This window comes from Salmo trutta, chromosome 25, assembly GCF_901001165.1.
Source record: "Salmo trutta chromosome 25, fSalTru1.1, whole genome shotgun sequence".
NCBI lineage: Eukaryota > Metazoa > Chordata > Actinopteri > Salmoniformes > Salmonidae > Salmo > Salmo trutta.
This window is the reverse complement of record NC_042981.1, coordinates 48,384,451-48,400,861: the sequence shown is the minus strand read 5'-3', so window position 1 is coordinate 48,400,861 and position 16,411 is coordinate 48,384,451. Positions and strand designations below refer to the sequence as shown.

Here is a 16,411-nt window from a genome sequence, read left to right as displayed (position 1 = left end):
TAAGTATTCACGCACACCCCTTGACTTTTTCCACATTTTGTTGTCATATCCTACATTTAAAATTGATAACATTTAGATTTTTTTGACACTGGCCTACACACACACTACCCCATAATGTCAAAGTGGAATAATGTTTATTCTTTTAGGGGTTTTTTAACAAGTTAATACAAAATGAAAAGCTGAAATGTCTTGAGTCAGTAAGTATACAACCCCTTTGTTATGGCAAGCCTAAATAAGTTCAGCAGTGCCCCACACATACAATTATTTTTAAGGTCCCTCAGTCGAGCAGTGAATTTCAAACATAGATTCAACCAAAAAGACCAGGGAGGTTTTGCAATGCCTCGCAAAGAAGGGCACCTATTGGTAGATGGGTAAAAACAAAATCTGACTCTGAATATCCCTTTAAGCATGGTGAAGATATTAGTTACACTATGGATGGTGTATCAATGCACCCAGTCAGTACAAAGATAGAAGTGTCCTTCCTAACCTTCCTTCCTTGCGAGAGAGGAAGGTAACCTCTCAGTAAAAAAGGGGTGTAAAAATTAGTGTTGACTTATTTTAACCCAGGATGAGTATTTTCAACATTATGAGGAGTCAATGAGCTCTAGTGTCGGAATTAAAACGGAGTGTAAAATGATGCAGTCATTGCTGTGTAAATTCAACTCAATTCAGTGGAATGAAAAAACCTTTGTATGAATTTTAACACCATTTTGAGTCAAATTTACTCTGAAAATGTGACACTACCTGTGGAGTAACTTCAACACTATGTAGATTGGGACCAAATGTTATCTGAAACGGTGTTGAATTCAACTCTATAGGAGTTAAATTAACACTTTTATTTTTACTGTGTACAAATAATCCAAAACATGCATCCTGTTTGCAACAAGGCACTAAAGTAGTACTGCAAAACATGTGGCAAACCGATTTAACTTTTTGTCCTGAATACCAAGTGTTATGTTTGGGGCAAATTCAATACAACACATTACTGAGTACCACTCTCCATATTTTCAAGCGCAGTGGTAGCTAGGGCTGTTGCGGTGACTGTATTACCGCCACACCGGCGGTCACAAGTCATGAAGGCAGTCAAATTCCACATGACCATTTAGTCACGGTAATTAGGGTTCTCCAAGCTCTGATGCTGCTGCTTGTCATTAGTAGCCTACAAAACTTGCTAACTGCCTGGTACTCAGCACTCTATTGTCCCTGTAATCACTCTGACATCAATGCAAATGTCTTCGAAAATCTAATCAAACACTTCATGGGAGCTCATGAGCTCATGTTACGCAACATTTCTATAGGCTATGAAATTGCGGGAGAAAACAGAGTGATGGCCGCTAATAAAAAGACGAGAATCCCATCAGCTTTCTATGGGCTAGGCCTACTATATTTATTTCTCAACTTTCCTAATATTAAGCACATTATAACACTCCAAAAGTATAACACTCCAGTGCATTCGGAAAGTATTCAGACCCCTTGAATTTTTCCACATTTTGTTAAATTGTTCTAAAATGTATTAAATATTTTTTCCCTCATCAATCTACACACAATACCCCATAATGACAAAGCGACAACCAGGTTTTGAATTTTTTTTTGCAAGTGTATTAAAAAGAAAAAAAACATACCTTATTTACATACATTTTCAGACCCTTTGCTATGAGACACAAAATTGAGCTCAGGTGCATTCTGTTTCCATTGATCATCCTTAAGATGTTTCTACAACTTGATTGTAGTCCACCTGGGGTGAATTCAATTGATTGGACATGATTTGGAAAGGCACACACCTGTCTATATAAGGTCCCACAGTTGACAGTGCATGTCAGAGCAAAAACCAAGCCATGAGGTCGAAGGAATTGTCCGTAGAGCTCTGAGGCAGGATTGTGTCGAGGCACAGATCTGGGGAAGGCTACCAAAAAATGTCTTAAATGGAAGAAGTTTGGAACCACCAAGACTCTTCCGAGAGCTGGCCCACCCGGCCAAACTGAGCAATCGGGGTAGAAGGACCTCGGTCAGGGAGGTGACCACTCTGACCGAGCTCCAAAGTTCCTATGTGGAGATGGGAGAACATTCCAGAAGGACAACCATCTCTGCAGCACTCCACCAGTCAGGCCTTTATGGTAGAGTGGCCAGACGGAAGCCACTCCTCAGTAAAAGGCACATGACAGCCCACTTGGAGTTTTCCGAAATGCACCTAAAGACTCTGACCATGAGAAACAAGATTTTCTGGTCTGATGAAACGAAACTTTTTGGCCTGAATGCCAAGTGTCACATCAGGAGAAAACCTGGCCCTATCCCTACGGTGAAGCATGGTGGTGGCAGCATCATGCTGTGGGGAGGTTTTTCAGAGGCAGGGGCTGGGAGACTAGTCTGGATCGAGGCTAAAATGAATGGAGCAAAGTACAGAGAGATCCTTGATGAAAACCTGCTCCAGAGCGCTCAGGACCTCAGTCTGGCGTGAAGGTTCACCTTCCAACAGGACAACGACCCTAAGCACACAGCCAAGACAACGCAGGAGTGACTTCTCTCTGAATGTCCTTGAGTGGCCCAGCCAGAGCCCGGACTTGAACCCGATCAAATGTCTCTGGAGAGACCTGAAAATAGCTGTGCAGCGGCGCTCCCCATCCAACCTGACAGAGCTTGTGAGGATCTGCAGAGAGGAATGGGAGAAACTCACCAAATACAGGTGTGCCAAGCATGTAGTGTCATACACAAGAAGACTCGAGGCTGTAAACACTGCCAAAAGTGCTTGAACAAAGTACTGAGTAAAGGGTCTGGATACTTAGGTAAATATGATATTTCAGTTTTTATTTTTTATAAATTGGCAAACATTTCTAAAAACCTGTTTTTGCTTTGTTATTATGGGGTGTTGTGTGTAGATTGAGGGGGGGGAAACAATTTATTCAATTTTAGAATAAGGCTGTAACCTAACAAAATGTGGACAAAGTCAAGGGGTCTGAATTATTTCCGAGGGCACTGTATGTTGCACTATCCAGGTGTGGAAAGCTCTTAGAGACTTACCCAGAAAGACTGTAATTGTTGCAAAAGGTGCTTCTACAAAGTATTGACTCAGGGGTGTGAACAATTATGTAAATGAGATATTTCTGTATTTCATTTTCAATATATTTGCAAACAGTTCTTAAAACATCTTTTCCCTTTTTCATTATAGGGTGTTGTGTGTAGATGGGTGAGAAAAAAATCTATTCAATCCATTTTGAATTCAGGCTGTAACTCAAGAAAATGTGGAATAAGTCAAGGACTATGAATGCTTTCTGAAGGCACTGTATATATTGTACTCATATTAAGCCTATGATTTTGAGACTCATCTCTTTTGACTAATGCACTGGTATACTTTTCTAAGTACCTGAGGACCGAGGGAGTGGTGGTGGTGAGTTTAATTTGACATGCTTAGCTGGTTCTAGATGAATCGTTCGACAAAGAAACCAACAAGGGAACTAAGACAGCGAGAGTTTGTAGATTAAAACCTACATGCTTTAAATTATTCCTTTTAATATTTGATTTGAAGATACAGTTGAAGTTTACATACACTTAGGTTGGAGTCATGTAAACTCGTTTTTCAACCACTCCACAAATTTATTGAGATGCGTTCTGTCTCCTAGAGATGAACGTACTTTGGTGCGAAAAGTGCATATCAATCCCAGAACAACAGCAAATGACCTTGTCAAGATGCTGGAGGAAACGGGTACAAAAGTATCTGTATCCACAGTAAAATGAGTCCTATATTGACATAACCTGAAAGGCCGCTCAGCAAGGAAGAAGCCACTGCTCCAAAAACCCCCATTAAAAAAAGCTAGACTACGGTTCGCAACTGCACATGGGGACAAATATCGTACTTTTTGGAGAAATGTCCTCTGGTCTGATGAAACAAAAATAGAACTGTTTGGCCATAATGACCATTGTTAGGTTTGGAGGAAAAAGGGGGAGGCTTGCAAGCTGAAGAACACCATCCCAACCGCGAAGCATGGGGGTGGCAGCATCATGTTGTGTGGGTGCCTTGCTGCAGGAGGGACTGGTGCACTTCACAAAATAGATGGCATCATGAGGGAGGAAGATTTTGTGGATATATTGAAGCAGCATCTCAAGACATCAGTCAGGAAGTTAAAGCTTGGTCACAAATGGGTCTTCCATATGGACAATGACCCCAAGCATACTTCCAAAGTTGGGGCAAACTGGCTAAAGGACAACAAAGTCAAGGTATTGGAGTGGCCATCACAAAGCCCTGACCTCAATCCCATAGAAAATGTGTGGGCAGAACTGAAAAAGCGTGTGCGAGAAAGGAGGCCTGCAGAACTGACTGAGTTACACCAGCTCTGTCAGGAGGAATGGGCCACAATTCACCCAACTTATTGTGGGAAGCTTTGTGGAAGACTACCCGAAACGTTTGACTCAAGTTAAACAATTTAAAGGCAATGCTACCAAATACTAATTGAGTGTATGTAAACTTCTGACCCACTGGGAATGTGATGAAATAAATTAAAGCTGAAATAAATCCTTCTCTCTACTATTACTCTGACATTTCACATTCTTAAAATAAAGTGGTGATCCTAACTGACCTAAGACAGGGCATTTTTACTAGGATTAAATGTCAGGAATTGTGAAACTGAGTTTAAATGTATTTGGCTAAGGTGTATGTGAACTTCCGACTTCAACTGTACATGTTTCTTTTGTACAACTTGTTTTCAATGCAGGTGGGAATTTCAGAACGCTAAAGCGTCCTATCGTGTCTCAATGCTTCCAACACGGTTGCACCACAGTTCCAATTAGGTGTCTTTGCTCTTTAGCATGTTTGTCAATTTCATAATTGTCACCTATTCATGAACAGATTTCTTATCTTCTCTGCAGTAATAGTCTATTGTCGTCATTGCAGCTGTAGTGTGTGTGTGTGTGTGTGTGTGTGTGTGCGTGCCCGCGCATCTGCCTGCTTGTTATGTTCAAATGCATTTGTTAATGTCTTTGATTATGTCTGGAAACAACACTTTTCATTATGTTGAGGTGCCATTTGTAATTAACTGAAAACTGTGGGTCAATTCATTATGAAGTTTCACAATATGTTTCTTGGCAGGCTGTGTTATTTGTAAGAAAGACAGAAATAAAAAGCCATAGTGATCGACAGTACTGTACAACAGAGTGTACAGTACAAGTGTGGTCATATACAGAAAGGTCCAAAAGTATTTGGACAGTGACAATTGTTTTGTTGTTATGGCTTTGTACCCCAGCACTTTGGATTTGAAATTATACAATGATTATGTAGAATGGAATATGTTTCTAATCATTTCTACATTAATGTGGATGCTACCATGATTACAGATAATCATGAATGAATAATGATGAGTGAGAAAGCTAGAGGCATAAATATCATACCCCCAAAAATGCTACCCTCCCCTGTTATTGGTAATGGTGAGAGGCTAGCATGTCTTGGGAGTATGACCTTTGGTGCAGGATAGATAGCTTGGCTTTGGAACATTCTCAGCATATTTAAGGAACTTGACAAAACCTTGGTGTTTCATTACTTTAACAGAACGTTTCCTAAAAGTACAAACATGGTTACATTTAATATAAATGTTTTTAATGTTCTAGGAATGTTCTCTAACTGGTTTAATATTGGGAATGTTCTCAAATAGTTCAGAGAACGTTAAGAAACAATGTTCTTCTGTGGGAATTTTAGTACTTCATTAGAACGTTTCCTACAGGTTTCCTCATGGTTCTATTTAAAGACATGTTCTCATTGTTCCAAGAACGTTAACAAAACTATCCATAAAAGACTTTAGCAACGTTCAGAGAACATTCTAAGAATGTTATTTGAATACTTAAGCATTTCATTATCGCAATCAACAAAACAATCTTCTATCTAGTTGTGAGTTTAGGTGTGTTGGACACGCCCACCTGATCTTAATGAGTGTTTGTTTCCTTTGAAATGGGGTCTGTTTGAATAGACCAGGGCTTTCCAACTCTGTTCCTGGAGCGCTACCGTTTTATAGGTTTTCGCTCCAACGCTAATCTAGCACACCTGATTCTAGTACTTAGCTGTCTGATAAGCTGAATCAGGTTAGTTACAACTGGGGTTGGAGCGAAAACCTACAGGCGGGTAGCTCTCCAGGAACAGGGAACAGTTGGCATAAAAAAACATGTCATGCTAGCTCCATTCTGGTGGCGCAGTGGAGTAATTCCATAGACAGAAAACAGAAGGTCATAGGTTCATATCGCACTGATGCCATGTCACAATAAAAAATACATGTGTTCGCATGACTAATGCCTATCTGTGGTTGGAGTTCAAAAAAGATAACCCAAAATAAGCTAGCCGTGTTATTAAGTCTTATTGAAACATTCAGTGAAAGTTAAGGAAGTTATAAAAATAATAACTCAAAATAACCTAACATTTCCGTTGTCAAAACGTTAATAAAATTTTCTCAGAACCTCCCTGCAACATAAAAATAAACGTTCCCAGAACAGGCAACATTTTCACTGCTGTTTTCAGAACGTTAAACAACTTTCAGATTTACGGTCAGGAAATGTATGGCTTCGTTCCCACAACTTCCAAGGAACCAAATGTGCTAGCTGGGCATTTAGTGATTCACAGCTCTGAGACATTGAAAACCTGGGCTGGGTGGGGTGTTCTAAGGAGGGAAGCAGAGGCCATGTGAGGACTCCCAGGTTGCGTCCTGATTGTCCACCCTTATCCCCAAGTGTGCACTTCCCATCATGAATAAAACAATCTTAGATTGATGTAAGTATTGGCTGGAGAGAGATTCCACCATTTTTTAAATTCTTGACTGGAAGTGTGCAAGTGCACACTTGGAGAAAAGGGCAGAGAATTGTGACGTAGCCCCAGTCTCTAGGGGTTGTCTTCACTTGTTATTCCTCCAGAATCACACAAACTAACATACAGCTAAGTGAGGGCAAACTTGGGAGAATCTCAATTGTATATCCGTGATCGAGGGACGGAGAACACAAGGATTTAAGGAAATACAATTGAAATCTAACTTAACTTATTGGATAATGCTGTTAAATCAGAGGTTTGGTCTGACTTTATGGTAGATGGGACTAAGATCAAGTGTTTTGGAGGCTGTAGTGATGGTTGCACTTCCTTGCAAAATACGTAATTCGTTAAATATGGGGCGGCAGGTAGCCTAGTGGTTAGTGCGTTGGGTTGCTGGATCGAATCCCCGAGCTGACAAGGTAAAAATCTGTCGTTCTGTCCCTGAACAAGGCAGTTAACCCACTGTTCCCCAGTAGGCCGTCATTGTAAATAAGAATTTGTTCTTAACTGACTTGCCTAGTTAAATAAAGGTTAAATAAAAAATGTATTCTATTAGCAATGGTGTAAAGTACTTAAGTAAAAATACTTTAAAGTACTACTTAAGTAATTTTTTTGTGTATCTGTACTTTAATTTACTATTTATATTTTTGCCAACTTTTCCTTTTACTTCACTACAGTCAAGCATCGATCAAAATGTCACCAGAATAATACCCTCTATTTATTGGAAAAGAGCATCAAGATCACCTTGCACTTTCACAACCCTGTAAAGTTCATCATAACTTAATTCAACTGTAGCCTAATAAACTGCATTGGGAGGACCACACACCATGTCATCGCGTGACTCCAAGTTTACTTTATTTTGATGGTTGTTATATCAATATTTCCACCGCCATTTCTCGCATAATTCATTTTACCGACACAAAAAGATCCCACCATGTTGAACGAACAAATGATCTGTCAGCATTTATAAAATTGTACCAAAACTACCTGTTTCCATCACAGCTGACGTAAAAAAAAAATATACGGTATGGCTTTAATCGCAAAAAAAACTGTGGATAGAAACGTGGTTAATGATTTTTTTGATATGCATCTCCCATTTGGCATGTCTCTTGTGATGTGGTTCACAGCAGTACTGACGGATGTGTTGACTTGACAACTGCATTGGAGTTTAGAATGACCCTTACCCCCCTTTTTGTTCCATGCTGGCTGAAGACCTAGCTAGCCAGTAGAGTAGCTATCTAGCTACATAAACCACGCCCCTCAGAAACCATGCCTTCACCAATGTTGGTTACAAGGTGGTAGTTATTTAAATTAGGTGAGAGATTATCATGTTACCATTGGTGTATTAAAATGAGAGTTAAGGTGATGTCACCTTGTCCTAGATTTCTGCCTAAATAAGCATACCCAAAAGTAACTGCTATTCATGTGTAATTACATGATTCTGACATGCAAAAACTTGGTATATTTGTAAAGTACTTAAGTAAAAATACTTCGAAGTACTACTTAAGTAGTTTTTTGGGTTATCTGTACTTTACTATTTATATTTTTGGCAACTTTTACTTCACTACAGTCCTAAAGAAAATATTGTACCTTTTTACTCCATAGATTTTCCCTGACACCCACCATACTCGTTACATCATGAATGCTTAGCAAGACAGAAAATGGTCCAATTCACACACTTATCAAGAGATCATCCCTACTGCCTCTGATCTGGCGGACTCACCAAACACACAAATGCTTTGTTTTTAAATGATGTTGGAGTGTGCCCCTGTCTACCTGTAAATAAAATACAAATTGTGCCGTCTGGTTTGCTTAATATAAGGAATTTTTTATTATTTGTACTTTTACTTTTGATACTTAAGTATATTTAAAACCAAATACTTTCAAACTTTTACTCAAGTAGTATTTTACTGCGTGACTTACTTTTACTTGAGTCATTTTCTATTAAGGTATCTTTACTTCTACTCAAGTATGAGAATTTAGTACTTTTTCCACCACTGTCTATTAGTATGGATTTTAAGGATGTTTTCTTTGACCTTGAGTTCAGAAAGGGGATCAATGGGAATTGATTATAATGTGGCCAGGTTGGCCTATGTGCACTTGTAAAAAAAAAAAAACATTACAAAAGGGGATTCTAATGATTTTTCCAAAAAATCCTATGTTTTGTCTAGACGGGCCAGTCAAGGTGGTGGGAGCAGGAGATCCCCATGGAGGGAGCAATTGCCAAGGGCGAGCTGATCACCCACAACCTGACGGAACTCATCAAGCCCGAGGCCTACCTGGTCCGCCTCACCCCCATCACACGCTTCGGAGAGGGAGACTCCACAGACAGAATCATCAGATACAGTGGTGAGCAGAAATCATTCTGTCTAGTTGGACTGTACATACTGTCCAACTAGATGCTGTGTATGCTCACAATTTTGTATTGTAGTATACTAATGTACTTGACCCTCAGCATTGTACAGACTATGTTCTTCAGTAGGGACTAGCATGTTCATGTATGCGCACAATTGGGTATTGTATATTGTGCACAATGTATGTGACCCTCAGCATTGTACTGTAAATACAGGATGTTCTTCAGCAAGGACTAGCGTCATATGTAACATGGGCATAATGTTCTATGTAGACCATGGGTGTCAAACATATGGCAGGCTGGTTTGAGTAAAACAAAACAAAAAAAATGGGGGGGAGACAAACTCAATATAATTTAAAATTACCAAAACCAAATCTGTGTCGAAATGATAATGGACCTACATTCATACAGTTTCTCGACTGTGTCCAGCTCGCTAATAATCAACTAAAGGAAAGATGGACAGTCAGTGAGTGTCAAAAATTAAATAAAAAAAAAATGGATAGAGGACTATATTTTTCAAATTTTGATGGCGTGGAAATATAACACATTTTCAGTGCGGCTCTCCGGACCTCATTGAAGACCATATGCGTACCCGGGAGAAAATATATTTTGACACCCCTGATGTAGACTATTAGCATTGATTACTAGGTCCTATCCTAGCTCTGTATGGATGTTGTCATAATTACACAGTCATGTAAACATGGCTTGAAGAAAATATCACAGTAAGAGCCACTCAGATGCTGTCATATTTTGTGAGTATTTCTATGATAATAGGGACCCCTACTGGTTAGGAAAATATAATTACATAGGTCACTGACTGAGTAAAAGTGTTCATATTTAAAAGGAGGAAGTAAAGCATTATCATCGTGGACGGGCAGACAAACTTAAAAGTATCAGGAGTAATCCATGAAGGATTTCAGCCGAGGGTACAAACTTAAAGGAATTTTGAATTAAATGCAATTTTAATGTAGTTGGGGGGCGGATTTTAATTACCTATCTGTTATTACTGGTCTTTATGTAGACAACGTTCCACAACAGAGAAGAATCATTGTCTATTTAACTAGTGTTTATCTATCTTTCACTCTCATTTACTGATTTGTCTCAATCCATCCTCTTTTTGTAAATTATGTATGAGTTAAATTATGTATGAATGTAAATTAAACAGGAGTTGTTCAATTTGATAAACTCTTTGGTTAGTGTCAGTTGATCTCAAAAAGTATTTGGATAGTTAGACAACCTTACATTTAAAAATATGAAATGATACCTCTATCAAAAACCTGAAGCTCTCAGGTGAATTTACACTATGCTTTCAAATCACTTACAAAAGGAATGAAAAGAGTCACAGAAAATGTCTGCCCAATCCACCTGTTCAACAAATTAACTCCTTTCAAGACTGGACAACAGGCTGCGGAATTAGAATTACAGCCTGAGCATTGCTTCAATGCTTCAACACCAACACCGATGGAAGCCCTTGTAGTGCAGCACTACAACACAATAAACAATTCTGTCCAGGTTTTGAGACCTCTTTCTCCCAGGCATGAATAGCCTAGCCTGGGTCTATGCTAGTTCCACCCTTGAAATCCACGCCTGGTGCAAACCTACAGCTGTCAGCCCTAGCATGTGAAGTATGCACGCACACACGCAGCCAGCTAGTTCCACCCCATAGAAACACAACATTACAGTCTGGTGACGAGTTGCTCTGACTAGCAAGCAAACACAACAGTTCACTGACCTTATGCACTAATTAGATGCTTCCAGCCTATTTTCTCTAATTATGTGTTCTCTGCGCCCAGGTGAGGTGAGGTAATAGCAGCACTAGAGTGCATTGCTCCATCCACCCACTTGTTATCCTGTTTTTAGGGGGGAGTATGCTATATGTTCCATTTTAGAGGTCTGAAACTCCCGGCCCTCGGCCCACATCAGCCCCCAAGGTGCTTATTTGTGGCCTGCAGACCTGTAGTTTGAGACGATGCTATATGCTGTATCCATGTTATGGTTGTTGCCCATACTGACAGGCACGCCTGACTTGACATTTCAACCTCTACTCTACGGTCTCCTCTTAACAGTGTTTAAGGTCCCGTGTGACCATAGGTTGTGGTGCAGCTACGACATCAGGACTCGAAAGGTCGCCGTTGAAGCAGTGACACACTTAACCCATCGGTGTACAGTTTTAAGCCCATGGGAAAGCACATTTTATTGTATACAGGAATGTCTATACTGTAATGACCAGTATGAGACCCTTATACTCCTCATACAATTATTTAGGCTATATTAAACTCTCCAAATACAATTTATACAACCACTAAGGACATTGGTAAGGGAATGTTTGTAAGTTAATGTACGACTATTCCCTTACTCCCCTATTAAGACTGACTTGTGACTTATTGAGATTAATATTCGTCTTTGAATGTGCCTGTTGGTTCTCCTTTCAATGAGTTTGTCTCATAGAGCTATTAAGCCGGCAGTTACGACCTGTGGCAAAGGTTGTGTTTGTTAAACAAGATTTGCAATGGCTGCAGTTCAAATGCATGCTCGGATGGTGCCAAACAAATTGGCAAACCAATGGGGGAAAATATAATTGCTCAGTCATCTCATATTATACAATAAAATGCTCAAAACTCACACACACACTAAGGGCCTGTGGATAACATTTATTTGAATGAGAGAAAACATTCTTACACATGATTGTTCACATAAGATGATACCGTGACCTGAAATATTGAGATTTATTTTCGCGTTTTTCTCCAGTGATACAACATTGTACTTCAATGATTTGCAGATTATCTGACAATCAACAGATGATTCCTCCAAATTTATCTGACCTGAAACGTTTACTCTCCCTCTGCGTGAGTTGCATCAAGATTACACAATGCACACTAACATCAAATGACCTCTTTTTGCATATTTGTTAATTTTATAAACCAGAACCTGGATACTGTTTTAATCACTACAGTTTAAAATCTGAGGAGTGCCTTGAATCACTTTTGGTTGCACATTATACCTGTGTAGCAAGACTTTACACTGTAATTACCCTTCTAACGACATTGTATTAACTTGTTATTATATTATACATTAGTAATTGCATTTTAATTGCATGAGGAAACATCAATGAGCTCCTCCAAAGGGCACCTTCAAACTTGTTCCCAAACTTTCCTGCCTTTGTTTAATCCTTGACACTGTACACAGGCTCTTAAACTAAGAAATTATACTGAGCTTGATGACAAAACCATTAGTTGGTTTAGCATCAGATAGGCTACTGCTGTACATCATTAGAAAACGTTAGATACCATTTTAGTTGTATATCACCGGGCAGAGCTTAAGTTGCTGTAATCATAGATCAGAAACATTGCTTGGTGAAGGGGCCTTTGAAAGCAAGCTAGACAGGGAGATTATTGCAAGTAGCCTATATAGGGAATACAGCAATAAAGTATTTCACTGTTCAGATTCATTGTCTTATATCAGATGATTACATTTTTTATGTAACCTTTATTTAAGTAGGCAAGTCAGTTAAGAACAAATTCTTATTTACAATGACGGCCTACACCTGCCAAACCCGGACGACGCTGGGCCAATTGTGCGCCGTCCTATGGGACTCCCAATCACGGCCGGTTGTGATACAGCCTGGAATATAAACCAGGGTGTCTGTAGTGACGCCTCAAGCACTGAGGTGGAGTGCCTTAGACCGCTGTGCCACTCGGGAGCCCAGATAGAGCTTCTATTCTGCCAGTATTTCTGGAGTTTGACCATGTGCATGACAACTAGCTTAAATGTGTCCATTAGCTTGCTAAAGCAATTCTTAGCTAGTCACTTCATATGAATAGGAAGCTAACCTGTACACATTCAATGCTGAACACCAAATGCTTCCTCCATAAGCTAGCTAGAAAGCTACTTTAGCACCATTATTGTATCACAATAAAGCCGCTAGCGCATCCTGTTCTGCCACGAGTCAGTAGCTTCCCGTCAGCTCATCTGCTGCTGCGCTCAACTGACCCCAATGTTAGTGGTTGCAAATAATTTTAGCAGGGCCTAGCCACAACTTTGTTTTTATTTTCTTGCAAATTGAATTGGAAAGTATTAAATCACTGTCATGTAGTTTTGCTATCTATTCTGCCTGTTTCATAGATAGTCATACAAGAGTGCAGTGATATCAAATAATAGGAACTATGTTTTCATTTTTGAATGGCAGATGCTCTGGAATCCCCAAATTTGGATCAACGTTCTACAAGACAGATCTGACCTAAGACAGGTATTAAGATAAGGGCCTTGTAACAGAGCTTGTGTATTAAGCCTTAAATGAATTGACCTTGGATTCTGTAAGAAGATGATGAGCATTATCCTGGTACCAGATCTGTTTGTGTTCATAGGACTTGGCAAGACAACACAAGCAGGTCAGGGACCTGGCTAGTTGAGCATTATTTCTCACAGAAATATACTGTAGTACAGCGGTGTGCGTTTAGTGTTGTTAGATGAGTGTAGATAATAATCATGTATGACTGGAGGTAATTGCTCAGAAATGTATGGAGATCCCATATATGTACAGTAGCAAACTAGCATTGCACCTTTCGATTCCAACGTGCAGTGGCACTGCGTACAATTGTGTCCTCTGGATAACAGCATTCAAGGCCCAAGGACATGCCAGACATGCAGCCACTTCAGTGTGATACACTGGATCATCTTTCGTAACCACAAGTTGTTGGAGTTACAGTATGTGTTTTTCTCTGAGCAACTTTAGCCTCAAGAATCGTGTTTACTTCTTGCTCACACTGTAAATATTGTACAGCAGCTGTTTGATAAAGAATACAAGGATATTCAGATGGTCTCATGAAGTGACGCCTACAAGAGAAAAGCATAATGTACAAGAACATGTATTTTTTATGTACTCTTACGAAAACGTGTTCGTGCAAGTACCTAAGTCTTCCAGATATGTAGTCTATCCTACACGACGAGGGAAAGAGATGCACCAATTTGAATGTGTATTTAACGATGTTGACAAAATGTGCGTTTTCCACCGTCGCCCCCAGCCTATTTCCTCCCTACACCCCTCCCTGCCTCTGTAGTCCTAATTGCTGTCTTGCTGCACCGAGTGCACAGAGCCTATCAATTAGAGTCAGTGCTAATGCAGAGCATGTTTCCAAACTAGCAGCATCTGCTCCTCTCCACCAAGGCGACCTCCTCACTCAATTTGGAAACAGCTGGGTGGTTTAGTAGTGGGGGAAGTGAAACTTCCCGATGCATAATTGGCTTCAATATTGCAGCTCTGAAAGGGGGAAATATATGTAAAAAACGGGAAAATAATGAAAATCTGATGCGATTTGCCACAAAACTACCCACCCACACCTCCATATTATACAGTTGCCCAAATGACAATCATTTGATGCCGGTGCATGTATTTTCATATTTAATCCTCAATACGAAATAAATCAATTGGCGGTTCTCTTTACAATGGGATAATTTCTATGCAATTTATTTTGTACAGATGTCATTTTAATAATAGCAGCTTCTTCCCTTGAACATCTGCTGTTGTTTTTGTTTTTCGAATGTGTTATTGTTTTTGCGTTCTGGTCATATCAGGCAGGTAGCATAGTGGTTAGAGCGTTGGACTCTTGCAACCGAAATGTTGCAAGATCGAATCCCCGAGCTGACAAGGTACAAATTTGTCGTTCTGACCCTGAACAAAGCAGTTAACCCACTGTTCCTAGGCCGTCATTGTAAATAAGAATTTGTTCTTAACTGACTTACCTAGTTAAATAAAGGTAAAATAAATATCTGATAGCTCATCATTAGTCTATTCAATGGGCCTGTGGCTGTACTTCTCTTGGGTCGCACTGATCTGTTACACCACCAAATGGACACACTGTTTACTCTAGTGCAGACGGCTCACCGTGAAAGTTTACAGCCTGAATACATCTCCCAAACTCCTACTGTGCTTGAAGAATGCTTTCTCTACAGATTAGGTTCTGGGAGTTGATTGGTTGAAATTGGGATCAATTTCAGGTCAACTATCTCCACGGCACATTGCTGCGAAACCTCTGCCCAGCATGCAGTTCTGCCCTCATTGGGATTGGGGAAGGACTCAGCCGCTGTTCCTGGCGAGCGCAGATAGGGAAGGTGGTGAATTAAATTAAGAAAGATGCAGGTCTGTATAGTTCACTTGAGCATTGTGCTTCCTCTCTTCCATTAGACCTCTGCAGTATATAAGCCCTCTCTCTCTCCAGATGATAAGAGGGAACGATGGCACATCACTACTCCCTTGAACTTTGCCGCAAATTAGACTGCGGGGACAAACAAAGTAGTTCTTCATTTTTATATTTCCACACAACACTTTTAAAGAGAGTAGAAATTAAATCTTAAACGCAGGCATTCCTTTCAGAAGTTTGAACACCTAAATGATTTGTCTCTTTTGTTTTTTCTTCCAGCACCAGTCAACCCTCACTTGAGTAAGTATCACTCCTATGAATGCTATGACTACCTTAGGCATTTTGATCGAAATATTTAATAAGCCAAGCCAACCATAATGTTTTAGTTAACACAGGCCATAGATAAATACAAAGAAGTGAAGAGTTTTAATATGTAATATACAGTTTATTAATGTTAATCATCAATCGTAATACACAGGTCCTTAATGTCCAACATTATTACCTATTAATACATTCTTCATAATGCATTTTAAGCCCCTTTTGTAATCTGTAGTAACGTGTTTGAAAATGCATAACATCTATTTTTCCTGACCTGTGCAGTAGCATCTACATGTATTCTCTGTGTGTCTTCCCCACCAGGAGAGTTCCAGTGCAGCTTTGAAGATGAGGCCGTGTGTATGTTCACCCAAGACAAGACGGATGACTTTGACTGGACCCGACACAGCGCCGCCACCAGAGACACCAAGTACACGCCCAACACCGGGCCCAGCAGTGACCGAGCGGGCTCCAAGCAAAGTTAGCACACACACAAATATACACACACACACACACATGCACACTCTTACCCAAGAATACACAACACTGGGCTCTATATCTTTCAACTAATTTCTCCATTCTGTTCTGCTCTTATGTAGTGGACAATGATTTGATGACATATCAGGAAGTCGATTGGTTATTGCAAAATCGCTTTGCTGATCATTTGCAACTAACGTTGGTACTTTCTAAAATTTGATTGGCAAATCTATAATTGTTGTTTGACATTTCTAAGGGACGATGTATGCAAATGGACTGGCTGACACCAGACCATGTGGCAGAATCAAGCTTTTAACTCTCATTGAGTCCCACCACGTTAAAATAAGTTTTTGCTTA

General features: G+C 39.9%; 1 protein-coding gene across 2 annotated transcripts in view; it reads left to right on the top strand.

Moving 5' to 3' along the window:
* The window catches only part of LOC115162650 (MAM domain-containing glycosylphosphatidylinositol anchor protein 2-like), a 230,038-nt gene that overhangs the window by 201,698 nt on the left and 11,929 nt on the right, over positions 1-16,411 (top strand). For both annotated transcript variants that reach the window (XM_029714139.1, XM_029714140.1), the window contains exons 11-13: positions 8,944-9,121; positions 15,542-15,562; positions 15,902-16,057. In XM_029714139.1, the coding sequence (XP_029569999.1) occupies positions 8,944-9,121; positions 15,542-15,562; positions 15,902-16,057 (355 nt within the window). The remainder of the gene's footprint in view (positions 1-8,943; positions 9,122-15,541; positions 15,563-15,901; positions 16,058-16,411) is intronic.